Source organism: Giraffa tippelskirchi, chromosome 10 (assembly GCF_054371585.1).
Source record: "Giraffa tippelskirchi isolate mGirTip1 chromosome 10, T2T-mGirTip1v1.2.pri, whole genome shotgun sequence".
NCBI lineage: Eukaryota > Metazoa > Chordata > Mammalia > Artiodactyla > Giraffidae > Giraffa > Giraffa tippelskirchi.
In genome coordinates this window covers 63,060,489-63,080,537 of record NC_137284.1, presented here as the reverse complement: position 1 = coordinate 63,080,537, position 20,049 = coordinate 63,060,489, and the positions used below count along the sequence as shown (strand labels likewise).

Sequence of the window (20,049 nt, the reverse complement as noted above, 5' to 3'; positions counted from 1 at the left end):
GCGTGTGTGAAATCAAAGAAAAATGTGATTCTGGCCCTGTTTCATACGTCATTTATGTCATTAATAGTTTCCATATGTAAAGTACCTCCTATTCTGCCCTAAATGACCTTGTTGCCTTAGAAACAAAACATAGATCTTTCTCAGAATGAAGGCTTTGAGGCCACCTCAGCCTCTCCCAGACATGAGATGAGGGTCAAGAGTGGTATTCATAAAAAGAACATCCCATCAGTCTCTAAAATCAATTAGAACTATCATCATACAAGTGTCTGAGAAGCCATATCCTTAGGACCAAACTGACACTGTGCTCTTTCTCTGTGACAATTGAAGGCCTCAGAACCCTACGCCACCTCCCAAGCGGATGTTGTGGTGGGTCAGGCAGCCACTCCATCTGGTCACAGAGTGGGCCCTTCAATAACTAGAAAGAATGGCTCAAGACTGGCAGGCCTTTCAAATCACAGAGAACAAGTAACCAAAATTAGTTTGGAACAAATAAACATAGTAGAATGCTGGGTGTGCCAAGCCCACATTGGGTAATTTTTGCCATTTCTTGATGTCCTTCTGAGGTTATTTCTGAAGGATGTTTTCATCTCAAATCTCACCCAAATCTGCTCTTTCCAAGAAGACCCTCTTTGTGCTCTGGGAGGAAGGACTGCTCGCTGTGGTCTGAACAGGAAATAGCTTGTGACTTGCTGAAATATCCTAGCATCAGAGCTCAGTGCTAGGGCCAAAAGGGCTTTAGGAATTATCCCTGATGTATTCCCGCGTGTCGAAGTAGTACATGCTAATCCTCAAACAATTTAAAACTGCTGTGATATTTATATTATATATTGATTTCTTTCAATAGATGAATTACCTCCCTTCTTTTAACTTTTTCCATTGTTCTAGTTGAGGCTGTTCATACATTTTTCTTTAGGGATTTCCCCCATCCCTCCACCCCCACCACACTCCCACACAAGTGTCTTCTTCTTGTGTGGTACTCAAGTGTAAGAAACTCGAAGTACTCTTACTTTATGTTCAGTTTAGCTTCTGAGATGTTACAAAAACTCAGAGGCAGTGCCAGTCTGGTCCAGTTTAATAAGTGGATATGGTCAGAGTAAATAATCTCTGGCAAATCAAACATCCATCTATGCACCCAAAATAAACAACAGACCTAGTATTAATGAATAAGTGAGAAAGTGAGACTTAGGTTTTAGTGGAATTGGGGGCAAATAGGAGATCCAATCAATCCATCCTAAAGGAGATCAATCCTGGGTGTTCATTGGAAGGACTGATGTTGAAGCTGAAACTCCAATACTTTGGCCACCTCATACAAGGAGCTGACTCATTGGAAAGGACCCTAATGCTGGGTAGGATTGGGGGCAGGAGGAGAAGGGGACGACAGAGGATCAGATGGTTGGATGGCATCACCGACTTGATGGACATGGGTTTGGGTAGACTCCGGGAGTTGGTGATGGACAGGGAGGCCTGGTGTGCTGCAGTTCATGGGATCACAAAGAGTCGGACACGACTGAGCGACTGAACTGAACTGAAGAATTTAGCCCACTGTACATGATTCTTGGACAGCCTACTCCTCCTTGTCTACCTCTGTCATGGTTCCATCTCACTTTTTGAGTTTCCCAAGCACAACAGATATTTCTTTAAAAGGTTGGTGTTCTTATAAGGAAATTAAGTAAATGAAAGCTATATGAAATTAAATCTTGAAATTAAAATTGTAAAGCTATTAACATCCCTATATAACAACCCATTTTCTCCAAAATGCTCTATGAAAAGAGGTTAGTTTTTAAAACAGGAGTGGTTATCTTCTTTTGACACAGCTACTAGGAATGCATATGTACATTGTAGCTGGAAGAGTACTAATCAAGTTTCTTTATAGCTTTCATGCACTATACCTTTAAACATGGTCAGTTCTCTTTCAGATATGAATCACTGGCAGAAGAATTAGACAGATATGTACAGATCCACCACTGTTTTGAAAAATCCAAAGCAGAAAATCTAGTGACAACAGTTCAGGAGTACCACTATCATATCTGAGAGAGAAAAAAATTGTGATATCTACACTCATGTTTAAGATAAGCAGAAAATAAGTGTTTGTTGAATGAAAGAATGAGGAAGTGGTCTTATGTGGAGTGAGCTGTCAATAGTATCATACTGCAGACAGGTCAAACAGGTAGGACCTATGGAATCACTTAGATTGTTGATTTTGAGGGTTTTGGAAATGTTTGAGAGATTGGGGGAAGGGCGGTGACAAGGGATTGTAGAGGAATCAGAGAGAAGGGTGCAAAAGTCAGGAATTTTGACGATTCTTCCAAGATATTAGGATAATATATAGAAACAGGACAGTGTTGACATAACCCATCAAAAGCTTCTTGTGCATTCAATAACCTGATACCTTATTTATAATTCCACTTACTTCTGAGACAGGCATGGAACGTAATATTTTTTTTCCCCACAGTTTCAGATATATAAACTTAGAATCTTATGTTTTTTATAATGTCACTATTTTCACTAGAATATATATATCATATATACATATATGATATATATATATATATATATATTTAGTCGTTAAGTCATGTCTGACTCTTTGTGACCCCATGGACTGCAGGATATCAGGCTCCTGTGTCCATGGGATTTCCCAGGCAAGAATACCAGAATGGGCTGCCATTTCATTCTCAGGGGATCTTGCCAACCTGGGGATTGAACCCGTGTCTCCTGCATTAGCAGGTGGATTCTTTACCACTGAACCACCAGGGAAGCCCTGTGAAGATTTAGTAATTTTAAAAATACATTCTGGAACTTCCCTGGGGGGTCCAGTGGTTAAGACTCTACACTCCCACTGCAGGGGGTGAAGGTTTGATCCCTGGTCAGGGAAGTAGGATCCTTCATGCCCTGCGGCAAGACCAAAACCAAAAATTCTTAGTTTTGCCTTTATAGTACTAATATTTAAATACTTGTTTTGACTTAAAGTTAGCTTAGTAGCTTTAGTAGATCAACCTACTGAACATCATTAATATTTCAGCTATGGGTTGGAAATAGTTCAAATACCACAAATATGAACAACTATGAAGAAGCTGAAACTTTCTCCTTACACCAGAACTTTGGGTAGTTTTATTTTGGCTCTCACACAACTCAAAGGCCTAAAAATACCCTAACATCATGATATTGCTTTCAACCACTAAAAAATGATGATTTCCAATAGGGTATAATTCTTTATAACTTGATGGGAAGGAAATCAGGTGAAACATGTAGACCTCAACAGTTGCCAGTATAGAATAATTAACCAAACAGAAAATGTTTTTTCTAAGTCCTCAGATCTCTTAATAACAGAATTACTACATTTTTGGCTTCATGTAAATAAAATATTTTAAGTCCAAGGTACTCAAACATGTCAGTTTTTCCAGTTGTCCAAAACCAGTAATGGGCCTTCTGGTTCTCCTGGCAGGCTCACACCTTTGAACAAAGTTGTGACTGCTTGGTGCATACCAGTGTAAAGAGAAGAATCACTTTACAATTTTAATTACAAGTATCTGTCTAATGGATAATCAGAGCCGAGCTGCCACACTTGTGACTGTCTTTTTCTTCAGGAATGTCAAACTCTAAATACTATTCCTGTCCCGGCCCTAAGTAAAGGGAAAGAATCGTTAGTAATCCAGCGATACCTGTTGTGGAAAGGGCTTTGACCTACATGCCTATCTGCCCATCAGGATTCGAAATGAACGTATTAACTCATTTGACGTGAGACAACTGATACTGACAACTTCAAGTGGCTGCCAGAACATGTGGTGTGTCAGCCATTGGCTTCAAGACATGATTTTCCTCCCCAAATATCTGACGCATATGGTCCTCAGCGGATGGGGTGTGCCGTGTATGTGTATGTGCGCATGCGTGTGCTGAGGCTGCCAAGATGAAAGCTCTGATGGATCAAGGAAGCCAAATGCTACCCGTGTTTCCCATAAAAGGGTGCTGAGTCTAACCCACACGCCCAGTCAGTAGGGGCACTAATGTGGGACAGATTCAGTTACTGCAGTGTCTTCAGAACGATGTCAGAGGTTTTATTTTTTTTTTAATTATATCAGCGTTCTTAATTAATTCAAGTAAGTTTGAATTACCAGCAACACTGCAGCAGGGAAAATCAAGTTTATTCTAAGAGTGAGTTTTTTTTAAATTATGGTAAAATATATATACTACTTATCATTTTAACCATTCATAAGCATACAATTCAGTGGTATCAAATACGTTCACAGTCATCACTTTACAAAACTTTTTCATCATTTTAATATAAACTTTGTACTCTTTCAACAATAACTCTTGTCACTTTCCTCTGCCCCCAGTCTCCAACAGTAAGTTTTTAGGAAACATATCACACTGTTACAAACCTATCATCTCTCTGTAAATTGATGTCCTTCTCAGATTTATGGAGAGGGTTCACCCTGAGTAGTTTCTAGCAACTCATTTTGTGCTGGAGGAGTCCTAACAGTGTCCACCAAAGCTGAGATTCTTAAAAGCTCTACTGATGGACTGTGGAGCTGTCCCTCCTTTTAGGGAAAATGACACACAATTCCTTAGGTTTTACCGTTATATAATGAAATATGACTTTCCTAATAGATTGAAACATATGAATCACCCTTTTGGTAAATCAAACATAGTTGAATATTGTCAGTGTCATGTGATTTAACCTAGTAGCAATTAAGAAAAGGAGCTGAGTTACTAAAATCTGCTACAGAGCTACAGTTTTCATCACATTCGCTACCATTTCTTCATTATTATGGGTTTTTTTCTTTTTTGAAAAGCATAAGTAGGTGGGGAATATGGACAGTGGTCTTTTTTCTTATCCAGGTAGATATTATTCAAAAAAGATTGCAGCTGGAGATTTTAAATAATCATGGTCCAAATTCAGTGCAGTTGGTTAACAGCTGGTTTATATGTCGAGTTACACTGTGTGATCATAGTATTGCCAAATATAATTTAGATGAACTTTACCACTGATTCAGTGACAACACTAATCCAAGTCAACTTTATGTACCTGAAGTGGCATATATGTTAGCTTGTAAAAGTATACTTTCTCTTGGCTTATTTTTATTTTAGATTCTTTGTCTTCATATGATGAATCTTTGACTATGGGGAGATTGTAACTATCTGACTTGTGTGTTTTCATACTAAAATAAAGATATAAATTTAGTCTGTGATCAAATGATTTTTTAATTACTTTAAGAATTGAGAAGCCCTAAGAGGCACTTTTGCATGGTGGTTATTAACACTGGCTCTAAAGTTAGACTGCTGGGGTTCAGACCCAGCCCTATATTGTGTTAGCTCTGTGATCTGGGGAACTTACTTTTCCTCCTCATGCCTCAGTTTTCTCATTCATGTAATGGGTCAATAGTAGAGTTGTTCTGAGTATTACATGAGTTAATACATGAAAAGCACTTAGAACAGCACCTGTTACATAGTAAGTACCATATGTGTTGGCAATAATTAGGCAGCTAAGTATTTTGACAACCTTTTCTTCATTAATGTAGAACAGAGCTGGCCTGATACATTTTCTAAAAATAAGCCTCTTATTAAATAACACTTCTCTGAAAGAAAAATTAGGAACTAAAAATAGAGCTTGATTTAACAAGATCTGATAAATGTTAGTTTCCTGTCTCCACCATTCCCCTGCTTTTCCTTCCTTTCAAAAAAAGGGGCTTTTCTTGATTTTTCTCCCAAGCCTTTTAATATAGTAATCACATTATTGAGTTTCAGCTAAGACTGAATTTTGTGCACGCGTGCATGCTAAGTGCCTCAGTCGTATCCAACTCTTTGTGATCCTATGGACTGTAGCCTGCCAGGCTCCTCTGTCCATGGGATTCTCCAGGCCAGAATACTGGAGTAGGTTGCCATGCCCTCCTCCAAGGGATCTTCCTGACCCAGGAATCGAATCCACGTCTCTTACATTTCCTCCATTAGCAGGCAGGTTCTTTACCACTAGCGCCACCTGGGAAGCCCATTTTGTGCATACTTGAATATTTTGCACCTTACAAAATACTCATTCATCATTTCCTTCCACTGGGAAAGTATGAGAATACTTGTCACAAGACTTAAACTATTAAAGTTGGTGTTATCCATATCTGGGAAATGATAAAAAGAAGTTGCTAAGTATCTGTCTAACGTTAAGAGTCCAAGGTATGACTAAATGATCCATAATTGTATTGCTTTAGAAAAGGTAAAGTTCTGTTCTCAAAAATTCCAGTCTTGGACAACCACTCATAATTTATTATTTTAGGGATACGAAAGATGTTGACTTTGGTTAGAGCCAGTGCCAGGAATAAGGAGTGCTGGATTTCTGAGCTGAACTTTCCATACAGTGTAACCTTATACCATCTATTGGGGTTTCATTATGACTTCAACTGAAAAGAAATGATTAACTGTGTCTGGGTAAGTTTGCAGGAGAAACTGTGATAAGGACTTGATATCACTATGTAATGTATGCACAGTTGCTCTTAGCTGAAAATCTAAGTAAACCAGTGGCAATGCCAGAGGAACAATTCCAAACCCCCAACTCCCCCTGCCTAGACCAAGTTTCTTGTTTTGTTCACCCCTAGCAGCTGGCACAATACTCGCTCTTTAGTTGCTGTTCAGTAAATGTTTGAGGCCCGGATGGTTGAGTAGATAATATCAATTAGGCAAACACTGAGAATGAAAAGCTGAGCAAAATCATGACACCCTCCTCATAGTCTATGGGAAGACATATTAACACATGTAAAAATGCAAAGCTGCAACTGTAATGAATGCTCAGAAAAAGGAGAAATGACGCTATCAATGTCTCTAGAATAGGGATTTCACCTGACCAGAGAGGGCCTCCCTGAAGCCACGCTGCTTAAAATAATATCTAAGGGATTAATAAAGACTAATTAGGAAAAGAGAGAGGTGACCACATCCCAGATAGAGACAATAGCACATGCAAAGGTCCTGGGGCAGGAGAGAGCATGGCAAGTACAGAGAACTGAACAAAGGCCAATGATGCTAGGGTGGCTAGTGAAAAGTTTTGCACACCACAGCACCACACCATGCAGGGGCTCATAAGCCTTGGAAGGAGCTCTGTCCTTACCCTAAGAGCAAAGGGAAAGGACCTGAAGGATTACTATTAGAAGATTGCTCTGGCAGCAATGGGTGGGTGGGAGAATAAATTAGAGTGTGCTAGAATGGATGCATGTAGAGTATTAACTTTTTTGTAGTCTGAGCAGGAGATGATATTAATTTGGAGTAGACTAGAGAGGCATGGTAAAGGACACAGAGGTGGGGGATTTGAGAGTTAGGAGAATATTGCTAGGTGTTGATGATGCGTTGCATATGATGGGTAAGGAAGTGAGAGATGTTAAGAATGACTCGTAGGCTCTCACTTGACACATGGAGGGGCCTTGGTGCCCTTCCCTGAGATAGAGAATGCTGAAAGATGATCAGGTTTGCAAGTGGAAGACTACCACTTTATCTTTGGAGACAATGAGTTCCTTTTGAAATTCTCTTTTACCTGACTTCTTTTATACTGGCTTTGTCAGCAAACACTGCCCCTCCCCCAATTTTTCTTGACCACTGTCTTCCGCAGATCCCCACAAGACGCTGTCTTCTTTTACTCCCACCTGACTTAAGTGTCGGTACTCTCCGTGGTTCTGACCTGAGCCTCCAGCCTCTTTAATCACTCTAAATCTGTGCTGTTCAGGAAAGGAGAGGTGGGATGAATAGACAGAGTAGCACTGAAACATATATATTGCCATATGTAAAACTGATAGCTGGTAGGAATCTGCTGTATGATGTAGGGAGCTCAAACCCGATGCTCTGTGAATATCTAGAGGGGTGGGATAAGGTGGGAGGTGGGAGGAAGTTTCAAGAGGGAGGGGACACATATATGCCTATGGCTGATTCGTGTTGAGGTATGGCAGAAACCAACACAATATTGTAAAGCAATTATCCTCCAGGCAGGCAGACTAAGTCACTTCAGTTGTGTCTGACTTTGTGAGACCCATAGGATTTTGAAGACACCACATTAAAAATAATGAAAAATAAAATCATTACTAAGAGTTTTGTATCGCTTATGCTGAAATGATAATATTTTGGACACACTGGGTTAAGTAAAATCTATTATTACTTTCTGGAAAGTTAAAAGTTACAAATGTGTTTCTTTGTATATTTCTCGTGGGCAGTGCGGCTCCGTACAGTGATCCTACCGTCACCTTCATTCTTGTCTGCGTGAGCCCATGGAGTTGCTTAGTGTCCCCAGAACATTTCACATCATACTCTCTCCTTTTCCTGAAACTTCGTCCCCTTTTCCTACCAGATGAGATATGATTCATACTTTTTGTTTTAGTTCAGAGCAAATATCTTCACTACTGTATAAAACTTCCCCAATTCCTTAACGTAGAATTAAACATTTCTGCCTTAGGGTCTTGTGTGCTGTGCTACTACCTTGGTTATAGCTAATTCACATGTTTGTATTTTGTTTTATATTCATTTATCTCTCCAGCCAGATTGTAAGTGTCTGCAAAGTCCAGGTGCAACCTGATTTATGTCTATAATTATGTAAGGGGATACTGGGTACCGGGCTGGTGCTCAGTAAAAGTCTAGTGAGTAACAATCGCTCTACAAATGTTATACAGACAACCATGTGACTGGTTACGACTCAGACTTTTTAAGATGCCATTTAGAATCCTTTCAACAATGCTGCAGGGTAAATATAATGACCCTCATTTTGCATATGGGGATCGTGCAAAAGCTCAAACTCTTTATAAATTATAGAACCAGAATTTAACTAGACTGACTGAAAGAAAAAGCCATATTTTCCCCCTATGATACCATGCATACTTAAAAATGAATTTGAAAATCGAGATGATATTCCTACATCATAAAATGGGGAAAAAAATACCAATTTCCTAAGACAGTGAGAAGATTAAGTGAGATAATCTATATAAAGTTAGGGCAGTACTACTTGAAAACAGTAGGTTTTATTAAAAACTGACTTTCTTCCATCTTGAGGCCCATAGTGTCAGTTCAGTTCAGTTCAGTCGCTCAGTCGTGTCCAACTCTTTGTGATCCCATGAACCACAGCACGCCCAGCCTCCCTGTCCATCACCAACTCCCAGAGCTTACTCAAATTCATGTCCATTGAGTCAGTGATACCATCCAAACATCTCATCCTCTGTCGTCCTGTTCTCCTCCCTCCCTCAATCTTGTCCAGCATCACAGTCTTTTCCAATGAGTCAGTTCTTCACATCAGGTGGCCAAAGTATTGGAGTTTCAATTTCAAGCATCAGTCCTTGCAATGAATATTCAGGACTGATCTCCTTTAGGATGGACTGGTTGGATCTTCTTGCAGTCCAAGGGACTGTCAAGAGTCTTCTCCAACACCACAGTTCAAAAGCATCAATTCTTCGGCGCTCAGCTTTCTTCACAGTCCAGCTCTCACATCCATACATGACCACTGGAAAAACTATAGCTTTGACTAGATGGACCTTTGTTGGTAAAGTAATGTCTCTGCTTTTTAACCAACATATGCTGTCTAGGTTGGTTATAACTTTTCTTCCAAGGAGCAAGTGTCTTTAATTTCATGGCTGCAGTCACCATCTGCAGTGATTTTGGAGCCCCCAAAAATAAAGTTTCTCACTGTTTCTATTGTTTCCCCATCTATTTGCCATGAAGTGATGGGACCGGATGCCATGATCTTAGTTTTCTGAATGTTGAGTTTTAAGCCAACTTTTTCATTCTCCTCTTTCACTTTCATCAAGAGGCTCTTTAGTTATTCGCTTTCTGCAATAATTGTAGTGTCATCTGCATAGCTGAGGTTATTGATATTTCTCCCGGCAATCTTGATTCCAGCTTGTGCTTCTTCTAGCCCGGTATTTCTCATGATGTACTCTGCATAGAAGTTAAATAAGCAGGGTGACAATATATAGCCTTGACGTACTCCTTTTCCTATTTGGAACCAGTCTGTTGTTCCATGTGCAGTTCTAACTTGCTTCTTGACCTGCATACAGATTTCTCAGGAGGCAGGTCAGGTGGTCTGGTATTCCCATCTCTTTAAGAATTTTTTTTACACTTTGTTGTGATCTACATGGTCAAAGGCTTTGACATAGTCAATAGAGCAGAAGTAGATGTTTTTCTGGAACTCTCTTGCTTTTTCGATGATCCAAAGGATGTTGGCAATTTGATCTCTGATTCCTCTGCCTTTTCTGAATTCAGCTTGAACATCTGAACCATTCATGGTTCACGAACTGTTGAAGCCTGGTTTGGAGAATTTTGAGCATTACTTTACTAGCGTGTGAGATGAGTGCAATTGTGTGGTAGTTTGAGCATTCTTTAGCATTGCCTTATTTTGGGATTGGAATGAGAACTGAACTTTTCCAGTCCTGTGGTCAGTGCTGAGTTTTCCAAATTTGCTGATATATTGAGTGCAGCCCTTTCACAGCATCATCTTTTAGGATAGCTCAACTGGAATTCCATCACTTCCACTAGCTTTGTTCGTAGTGATGCTTTCTAAGGCCCACTTGACTTTGCATTCCAGGATGTCTGGTTCTAGGTGAGTGATCACACCATTGTGATTATCTGGGTCATGAAGATCTTTTTTGTATGGTTCTTCTATGTATTCTTGCTACTTCTTCTTAATATCTTCTCCTTCTGTTGACAAGATCAAGTATTGTGAATTCTGAGTATCAGTTGACTACCTTGTTTCTTGCAGCTGGTATAAGATTTAAAATTGATCTCATGAAATGTCTAGGAGTCAGATTCTCATAAGCAACCACAGATCTCTCCACTGTGCTCTCTGGCCAGCATCTGAACATATGAACTCCCTGAGCATGAGAATAAGACTTCATAATTAAACTTGGGTTGGTGTCAATAAAGAAAGACACATTATTTTGTTGAACAGAAGAAATTAGCATTATAAAAAAGAAACCGCGATCCACAGCCACTCTCCTCTTCTCTGTCAACATGACAGGACCAGAAGCCTGAAAGACCTGAAGACCCATGTCCCTGTGGGTGATACTGAGGGGTGAGTTTGTGCAGGCCAGGTAACCCCTCTGGGACCCAGCTTCCTTGCCAGTGAAATGCCGGGGTTTGAGTGCTGTGGTCACTCAGTTCAGTTCTATAATGCCCAAGCCCCATAATGGGCCTGCCACCTCGCAGACCATATTAACTGAACTGCTTCTGCTCTCTAGCAACAAATATCCTGACTAACAGCAGCTCAAATCGTAAGAATGCTTCTTGTTGAGTAAACAGAGTGTTTGAAGGTGGGTAGTGCAGGACTGGATCAGGAGCTCAGAGCGGTTGTCCAGGAGCCAGGCTCTTCTAAATTTTTTCTGCCTCAACCTCATCAACCGTTGGCATTCATCTGGGAAATTGGTGCCTCATGGTTACAAGACAAGCTATTACACCTCCAAGGAACAAAAGAAGCAGAAGCAAAATTTCCCTTTGCATCCCATAAGGTCCCCACATCTCATTTCTCAGAACTGAGCCAAAGGATTCACGTAGACTCATCAGTGGCAATGAGAAAGAAGAGTTTCCCCTTATTTTAGACTGATTATCATTCATCTTAAACCTCTGAGGGTAAAGAATACCTGCCCACTGACCTGAACAGATCAGATTCATAACAGCAGGGAAGACAGAAGGGAGAGGATGATCACTGGATAGGAAACAAATGTGTCTGCCAGGAGCACTTTATAAAGATGTTCTGAGCAAATGAGTGAGGGCTGAATTATGACTTTTCATGGATCCTAGAAACTTTTGTACTTCTGGGCATTTTCCTCCATAAAAGTGTTTAAAATTACAGATTTCAACTGAGTTGGTATGAAGAAAATATGGTCCAGACAGGATTCACTATTATAATCAATACTAAGTTTTTTTAAAAAAATTCTGATTTTAAAAATTTAAATGGAGACATTTTCATGAAACCTAGATACTGGGTCTACTGTGCCTCATGGCTAATTCCATCCGGGGTCTGTGTCGTCTGTCCAACTGGATGGTAAACACTTGCGGGTGGAGACTGTGAGACTGTGTGTTAGGTTGTATTGATACCCTCCAAGCCCCTATCACATCACTGTACATCCAAGAACTGCCCAACAAATATGATGGAGTTGACCTAACATATCACTGTTTCTTCCTCCAGGGTGAACCTGGCCCTCCTGGTCCCTATGGTCCTCCAGGAGCCCCTGGTATTGGACAGCAAGGTGTTAAGGTAAAGATACTTGTCTCTTTGCCCACTGATGATTTCTGAATTTATTGCGAGGCTGGGACAACTGTGACTTGATCTCTGCTCAGTCTTACCCTCAGAGACACAAGGAGTCTGCCTGTAGATGAGTTACTTACAGTCTGGATGCTTGGACACTTGCAATGCCTTAGTTGGGGTCAGTTACCCCAAGAATAATCTATGTATTTTTTGATTGTTTGGAATGAAAATTACTCTTGGCTCCAAATACCCACCCTCTCACCAATGTACATCTGGTTCTATTGAGTTTTCATGGACTCTAAATGTCATCATGCAAAAACGTCATTAGGATGTGAAATACCTTAACACATCAACTATCACCTGCTCACATCAAATAAGCATAGAGGGGAAGAAGTCGGAAGAACCCTGACAGTGAATAAGTAAATGCTGACAGAGAGGTTTGTTGGAAACTAGGAAGGGCTGTGGCAGCCCACTCCAGTACTCTTGCCTGGAAAATCCCATGGACGGAGGAGCCTGGTAGGCTGCAATCCATGGGGTCGCTAACAGTTGGACACAACTGAGCGACTTCACTTTCACTTTTCCCTTTCATGCACTGGAGAAGGAAACGGCAACCCACTCCAGTGTTCTTGCCTGGAGAATCCCAGGGACGGCGGAGCCTGGTGGGCTGCCGTCTATGGGGTCGCACAGAGTCGGACACGACTGAAACAACTTAGCAGCAGTAGCAGCAGGAAGGGCGGAATCTTCCCAATCCAAGGACTGAATCCATGTCTCTTACGTTTCCTGCATTGGCAGGTGGGTTCTTTACCACTAACACCACCTGGGAAGCCCAGAAAGGACTGGAACACCCAACACTCTGGGGTGCTCCGCATCATGCAGGATGTACTAGAGCAAAAGTGCTTATTTTAAATGGCTTTTCTATGTCATTGGGACAATAAGACTTCAATGTGGGGCTGAAACAGAGAGCAGTACAAAACAATGCACTTCGCATGTAACCAGGTGTCACCATGGATGGCATTTAGACAATAAGCACATTGAGACTCCAGGGAATGTGGCGTTTATACTGGCAGAGTTACTGGAGAAGGGTTCTGCAGGAGATGAAAGGTGAAACATGAATGGCGAGGTGAAATGGGACAGGACAGGGCAGGGGTTGGGGGGGATGGGAGGCATCCCAGGACAGTGGCGAGGGGGCAGGGAGCAGCATAAGCATTGTCTGTTGGTCTTCTCAGTAATCAGAACGAGTTGCACACAGTCTGTCCTGCCAATTGCTAATCATTTCTGAAAACTAAAATTGCATTTAGATAGGAAGGAATGAGGAACATTTGGGGGCAATTTGTTCACTTAAATTCAAGGCGTTTTTCAGGCTCTGTTGTTTAGTGGCTGAGTCGTGTCCAACTTTGCGACCCCATGGATGGTAGCCCACCAGGTCCTTCTGTCCATGGAATTCTCCAGGCAAGAATATTAGAGTGGGTTGCCATTTCCTTCTCCCGGGGATCTTCCCGATTCAGGGATCTAACCCACGTCTCCTGCATTAGCAGGTGAATTCTTTACCTCTGAGCGACCAGGGAAGCCCTTTCCTCCTTTAGATTTTTTCTTTTTTTAATCTTTAGGAATTTGAAAAGTTCGACATTTTGTTATTTATCTTTGTTGAAATCTCCAGGGTACTTTGTGCTACGTGTATTCTTTATTTAAAAACTCAAGCTCGCATTCAACAATTTCTTCCTCGTAGGGGCAAAGAGGTCAGGAAGGAAGAACTGGGCCTCCAGGACCTACTGGTGTTGGTGAACCGGGCCAGACAGTGAGTAACCAAAAATTCTAGGTGGAATTAAAAGGATAAATTCTTATGTGCTCCTTTGGGTTAGACTATGGTTAAACTAAGCTATCTTTATCTTTTTGAACAATAAAAGTCAATAAATATATAAAGGTCAGATCCAAGTGTTAGTCTTCATAATACTTGAAAAAAGGATAATTATATTTATAGGATATGTACATAGGCTCTCTCTTAGTATAATCTCTTATTAAATTAATCAGCTTGTCCATGAAGAAGAGCGTTCTCATATGTCAAAATTTTCTCCTCCTAGAGATAGGAGATCTAGATTCAGACTTAATATCTATAATTTGTAATTGACTTTCCTATAATCATGAGAAAAATCACTGAGAATAATCCCCCAATCCTGAGTGTACTCTAAAGTTAGAATTGATAATGGTAGACAGGTAATACCTGTGCCATTTGCAGCTTCTACCTTATGTAGCTTTGATATTCACTGTTGTTGGAAAGGAAAAAAATTTCTATCAAAAGAGAGCTGGAGAGGAAATGAATAAAACATAATTTCTGGAATAAGAAGGTTTTTAACTTTTCAAGTAATCATTATCCTTCTAGAAAAGAACAGTAGCTGACTTGCTGGGCTACAAATAAAAACAACTGACTGAACAGTTGGTCTTTCAATTGGGTTTTGCAGTTCCTCACACGTAAATATTAAGACAAATATGTGCTTCCTTGCTATACTCTGGGAATGAAATGGCAGCATACTATTTGAGGGTTAGACTTTTCACCAATGTATGAATACACAGATTCAAAAAATAGAACATCAAATAGAGGAAAAATATACTGGTTTAATTATCTGCTGCTTCCACTAACTAGATAGTACTCTTAAAACTTAACTACTGAGAAAGAATATGAGTTCTCTGCAGACACTGCTCATTCTACACTAGAGGAGACTGGAAACCTAGAAAAGCAAATGACATCAGCTAGAAAGACACAGGCCCAGACATGCTGCCATGTGTAGAGGGAGTACAGCAGAGACTTTGGGAAGTTTTTGACAGAAATGAAAAAATCTTCTCACAATGTTCTGAATAAGTGGGAATAAAAATGAGTTTCGTGTTTCAACATCAAATCTTTATGAGCTATCCAAAAGAAACCAAGATTTTTGAAACAAACGTAAGACTTCTTCTTTTTCTTCCATATGCCTACCTTTAAAAAATTAATTTATTTTTAACTGAAGGATAACTGCTTCACAGTATTGTGTTGATTTCTACCAAACATCAACATGAATCAGCCATAGGCTTACCACCTACTTTTAACTTAATAAACAGCTCTGCCTTGCTGCTGGATCCTAAGAGACTGCATGGCTAACCAAGGGACAATACGTGACCATACATGTTGAATTATTCATCATGAACTGGGTGTTATATAAGATGTCTAGGTTACATGCAGCAGAAGTCCAGCATCAGTTCTTGAAGATACAAATAGTTTCATGAGTAATTGACTTGGAGACTCTGATGGCATCTTCTCCTTTGTTACTCTTCCCGCCAGCCATACCTATAGCCCCATATGAACAGACAAAGGGAGAACAAAACTGAGCACGTTAGGCTGGCCTAGCTGGAAGTAGACTCCTGTTCTCTTCATGAGCAGAGTATGAAAATATTTGTGTCCTAGGTAAATGCTCACCAAACCACATCCATTTTAAAGACAGTTCTAAATAAGCAAATAGAATGTCAATCAATCTCATTTCCTAGCTCTACTACCATCCACTCAGTTTTACTGAGTGGCTGGGATGGAGACTATACACAGGAGCAACATCAACTTCCTTTTAACAAAGCTAACTTGGATATTGCCACTGCTGACTATGTCCAATCTGCAAAAGGTACATGGAAGCCTGATGTCACCTTTCTCTGGAAAGGGCCAGTTACATTTCTGATAGTATGTTGGCTACCATGGAACTCTATCATAATGGAGGGGGCCATGATGATGGCCATAATTGGTGAGGGGTGGGGGCAAGCAGTTCATCAATAATCAAGTGAGGATTTGCCATTACTATCCACCATGGAAGGTCTTACTGTCTCCATAGATTTACTATGATGCAAACACATATGGATGTATTTTCATTTATATTGCTTCAAATTCACGGGTTTCATCTCTCTGAGAAATCAACAATTTTGCAAGTTATCAGTTATAATCTCTTCAGATATTTTCTTTTTCCATTCTCTATTTATTTAGGAGTTCTATTATTTAGTTGTATTTTGGGGTGGTTTCCTAAAATCTAACATAATGTGCAAATTTATGTTTGTCTGCTTAGAAAATGTCCTTAAATCATCCCTTGTATTTTTAACTTCATAACTATTTTTTAAAATTCTTGAAGCTATTTTTAAAAATCTACCTCTTTTTATTAATATATTTTTGCTATACTGTCCTCTTTGTTTCTTATATTTCTATTCTTTTTTTTTACTTTATTTTTTTAAATTAGTTTACCTATTTTTTTTCTTTACAATATTGTACTTTTTTTGCCATACACTGACATGAATCCACCATGGGTGTACATGTGTTCCCCTATTTCTATTCTTAAGACCATTAGTCATTTAAAGTCTACCTTCCCTTTTTTTGGTATCTATTGGTTCACTTTTACTCACTGAGAATTAATTGCTTGTATGTTTTATACTCTGGCATCTGAATTTATTGTCAGCCAGGTTTAACTGTGAAATCCCCAGTGTTCTATGTTGGAGCATGTTTGAGAGGAATGTGCATTTATTTGCATCTCTTATGTACTCCAGGCACATACTTGATATCAATGCCTTGACTAAGGTGCCCCAGGACCACCAACGTGGTGTCACTTGAAACTACAAACCCATACGCTGCATAGGACCCGGTTAGGAATTGTCAGGTCCACTTAGAGCCCAAGCGAAGTACACAAGATTCTTGTCACTCATAACACTGTGTTGATGGGAACACTGTGTTCTACCCTGCCCTTTCATTGAAGATATATAACTTAGAAGGTCCTAGTTTTATGGGGGGATTTCAGTTCTAATTTCCTCCTCATCTTCCACTGAGTGAGCCTAAGTGTTTGCTCCCATTTCTTCCTCTTAGACTCCTAGACTTTGCCCTAGTACACAACCACAATTTTCAGAACAGTTACAGTGTTAGCTTATAGGCATACCTCTAGTGTTCAGCTCTCTTTCTGTTTTGAAACCCTGTAACTTCCCTTATTTATTGATTTTGGGGACCTTCATTTTAAAGAAAAATTTGTATTATTTGCTTTTCTCTTTGTAGCTAGAGAGTCTTCACAGTATTGCCAGAACATGAAATTCTTGTTTGTTTTCTTGTGATCTAAGGCACAATCACACAAATTAGAGTGACACTGTGTAGTCTGTGAAATAATTGGGAACTAAAATCATAACAATGAGGCCATAAATCTCAAGAAACGGAGGAAAATACTGTCCCAAAATATCATAATAAAAATCATAATGAGTTTTTTGAATTATTTCAAAGTAACATAAAGGCTTATTTTAGGACTGGCAAAGCTTCTGCTGAAAGTTCTTTACATTTGTTTCTTTGCCTGAATCATTTCAAGTGGTTTCTAGTTTAGTACTAACTACTCTTTTTATACAATAGTAATATAAATCTGATCAGATGAATTAATATTCCAGCTCCTTGACTGAACTATGAACTGACAGCTACCATCTTTAATTATATGATTATCACTAGTTGTGTGTCTATCTGACAGATGACTGATTAAAGAATAATAAATTGGTTCACACTCTTAGGGTGCTCTGTTTGCTTTTTTTGGAGGACTTTCAGTAAGAAAAATCCCCTGAAGTAAAACTAATTATTTTGAAGTTAAAAATAAATTTCACTGAATATTAAGGATAATTTTTAATATTATTTAGCATATTTATCTTTAATGCCTACAGCATATATTGAAACCACTTTTATTGATTATCCACACCATTGAGATTATTAAGGAAGATAATGATAATGGACAATTATATTTTATCTTGTTAATGTCTCATATAAAGCATTTCTGGTCAGACTCTGTTAATTGATAATTAATTTCTTCCACTAGATATGTTTTAATTAAAGCTGTTCATTAGAAGCCAAATAAGAATGTCAGTAATAACTAGTTCTCATAGCCTTTGAAAAATGTACTTTTTTACTGAGCAATTTTGTCTTTTAAAAAATAATCTGTTGGTACCATCTTAATAAATTGAAAGTATAGTTCATCTATCCCAAGTACCTGCTCTTTCTCTTCTCTGGTTAGCAGTTATCATTCACCTTGACTGGAAAACTTGAGAATATACTGATGGTGCAGAATATTACTCTGACAGTTTCCAGGTTTCCAGTAATTGAACCTTGAATCACTGTTTTATTCAAATGCACCTCAGTGATTGTTCACAAGCGTTAACTCTCTTTTCTCAGCAGCTTGGAAAATGTGACTCCTCAAAGTCTTCATTATTTTCATTTTCACCTTGGCTAATGCCTTCCAGAAATGCAGAGATGGACGAAAGTGTCAGTGCTTACTCTATGTGGCACGTGTCTCTCCACACTGCTTAACATAAACCATACTCTGAGACTACTTTATTTGTAAAAACATCATAAAAGGACTTTCTTAGCAATTGAAGGATCCAAGGAAAATAATTTTGATAGTTATAGCAAGCAGATATTTATTGAGTGCTTAATATGTAACAGCTTTACATCTCTCTGACCCAGTCCTTATATTAATACGTGTGGTTGAAGTAGGTACTATTGTTACCACTATTTTGATGAGAGTGCTGAACTTAGAGAGATGGAATTATTTAGGATCACACTGCTGATATGTAGTGGAGAGGTGGCTTGAACCTCAGTCCAAATGACTCCCAAATCTGCTTTTAGTTTATCATGCACGAATGTAAACTCTGAGACAAGGAGTTCGGCTGTCTGCTGTTTTCAGACACTATCACAATGACTTGCACCCACCTGGCATTTGGTAAACATTCGTTAAATGAATGGGAAAAAAAAAATTGAATAAACTGGAAAAAGACTCCTTTGCATTCCATGAAAACTGGGTTATTTTCATTTGAGGAAGAGGAATAACTTGTTAATATTTCTTTTGTACAGTGTGTAGCTAGGGCTTCTCTGTCTAGTTTGCAATCTAGTTTTCACACCATATTTCTTTTTCTCCTAGTTAATTGCTCTAACATTAGATTGCTCTGTCATGGATATTAGGACTTCGGTTAAGCCCTTGGATGGTTCAAAGCTAGTTTTCCCATAAGCACAGCAATTTAAATTGAATTAAATGCTAGTTTTTCACTTTAATTAAACCCTTTACTAAATTGGCTATGCATAAATACTAAAGAAGGCTGCCTTTTAAAAGATGATTTTAAGGAAAGCCCCCCAAAATTAAATATGGGGTATAATTAGTTTTCTCTCACACAAATCTGTAGTTGTGATCAGTCACTGATGTGCGTAATGCTGTACTCTAGTTCTGCTCCCAGGCTTGAGTAGAAAATCTCTCTTAAATCACCCTAGATTACTGTATACTGAGCCCCAAGATCACTCAGAGTGTCTGCATGGGGGGACCTCCTTTGGGGCTCTGGGCAACTCAGTCTTGTTCCATCGTAGATTTATTTCCCTGCCAGAGAGTCCTAATTATCTTTCTACGTCCACTAGAGGAAAAGCTCCAGTTCATGCATCTACCATTCGTGTTGTTAGTCTTCTTTCTACCTTTTTTTTTTTTTTTTTCGGCCTTCTGGTCAAGAAGAAAGAGAGAACAAATTTATAATCTTTTAAAATTTCTGGTTTAAGTGAATATTTTGTTGTTGTCTTTTTCAACTAGTATGCTGCCTGTTCATACATTTCAAAACCTGAGACTGTACTGTTTTTCTTTTCTTATGTGAGAAGTCCTCACCTCACTGAGTGCCTTTCGGAGCAAGAGTCACGTGGACGTCTTCATTTTAATCATTGAGATCAAAAATCTTGTTACCTCTTAAAGACTCTATTGAGATTTCTATTTGCACATAAACCTCCAGGGGATTCGACCAGTTCCAGAAAGAATTCAAGTCAGAATCTGAATTTATCAGGATGGAAATTAAAACAGCACGTAAACAGAATT

General features: G+C 39.2%; 1 protein-coding gene across 3 annotated transcripts in view; it reads left to right on the top strand.

Annotated features, from left to right (window-relative positions):
- COL28A1 (collagen type XXVIII alpha 1 chain) overlaps positions 1-20,049 on the top strand; it is a 179,204-nt gene that overhangs the window by 37,089 nt on the left and 122,066 nt on the right. For all 3 annotated transcript variants that reach the window (XM_081531558.1, XM_081531557.1, XM_081531559.1), the window contains 2 exons: positions 12,131-12,199; positions 13,917-13,985. In XM_081531558.1, the coding sequence (XP_081387684.1) occupies positions 12,131-12,199; positions 13,917-13,985 (138 nt within the window). The remainder of the gene's footprint in view (positions 1-12,130; positions 12,200-13,916; positions 13,986-20,049) is intronic.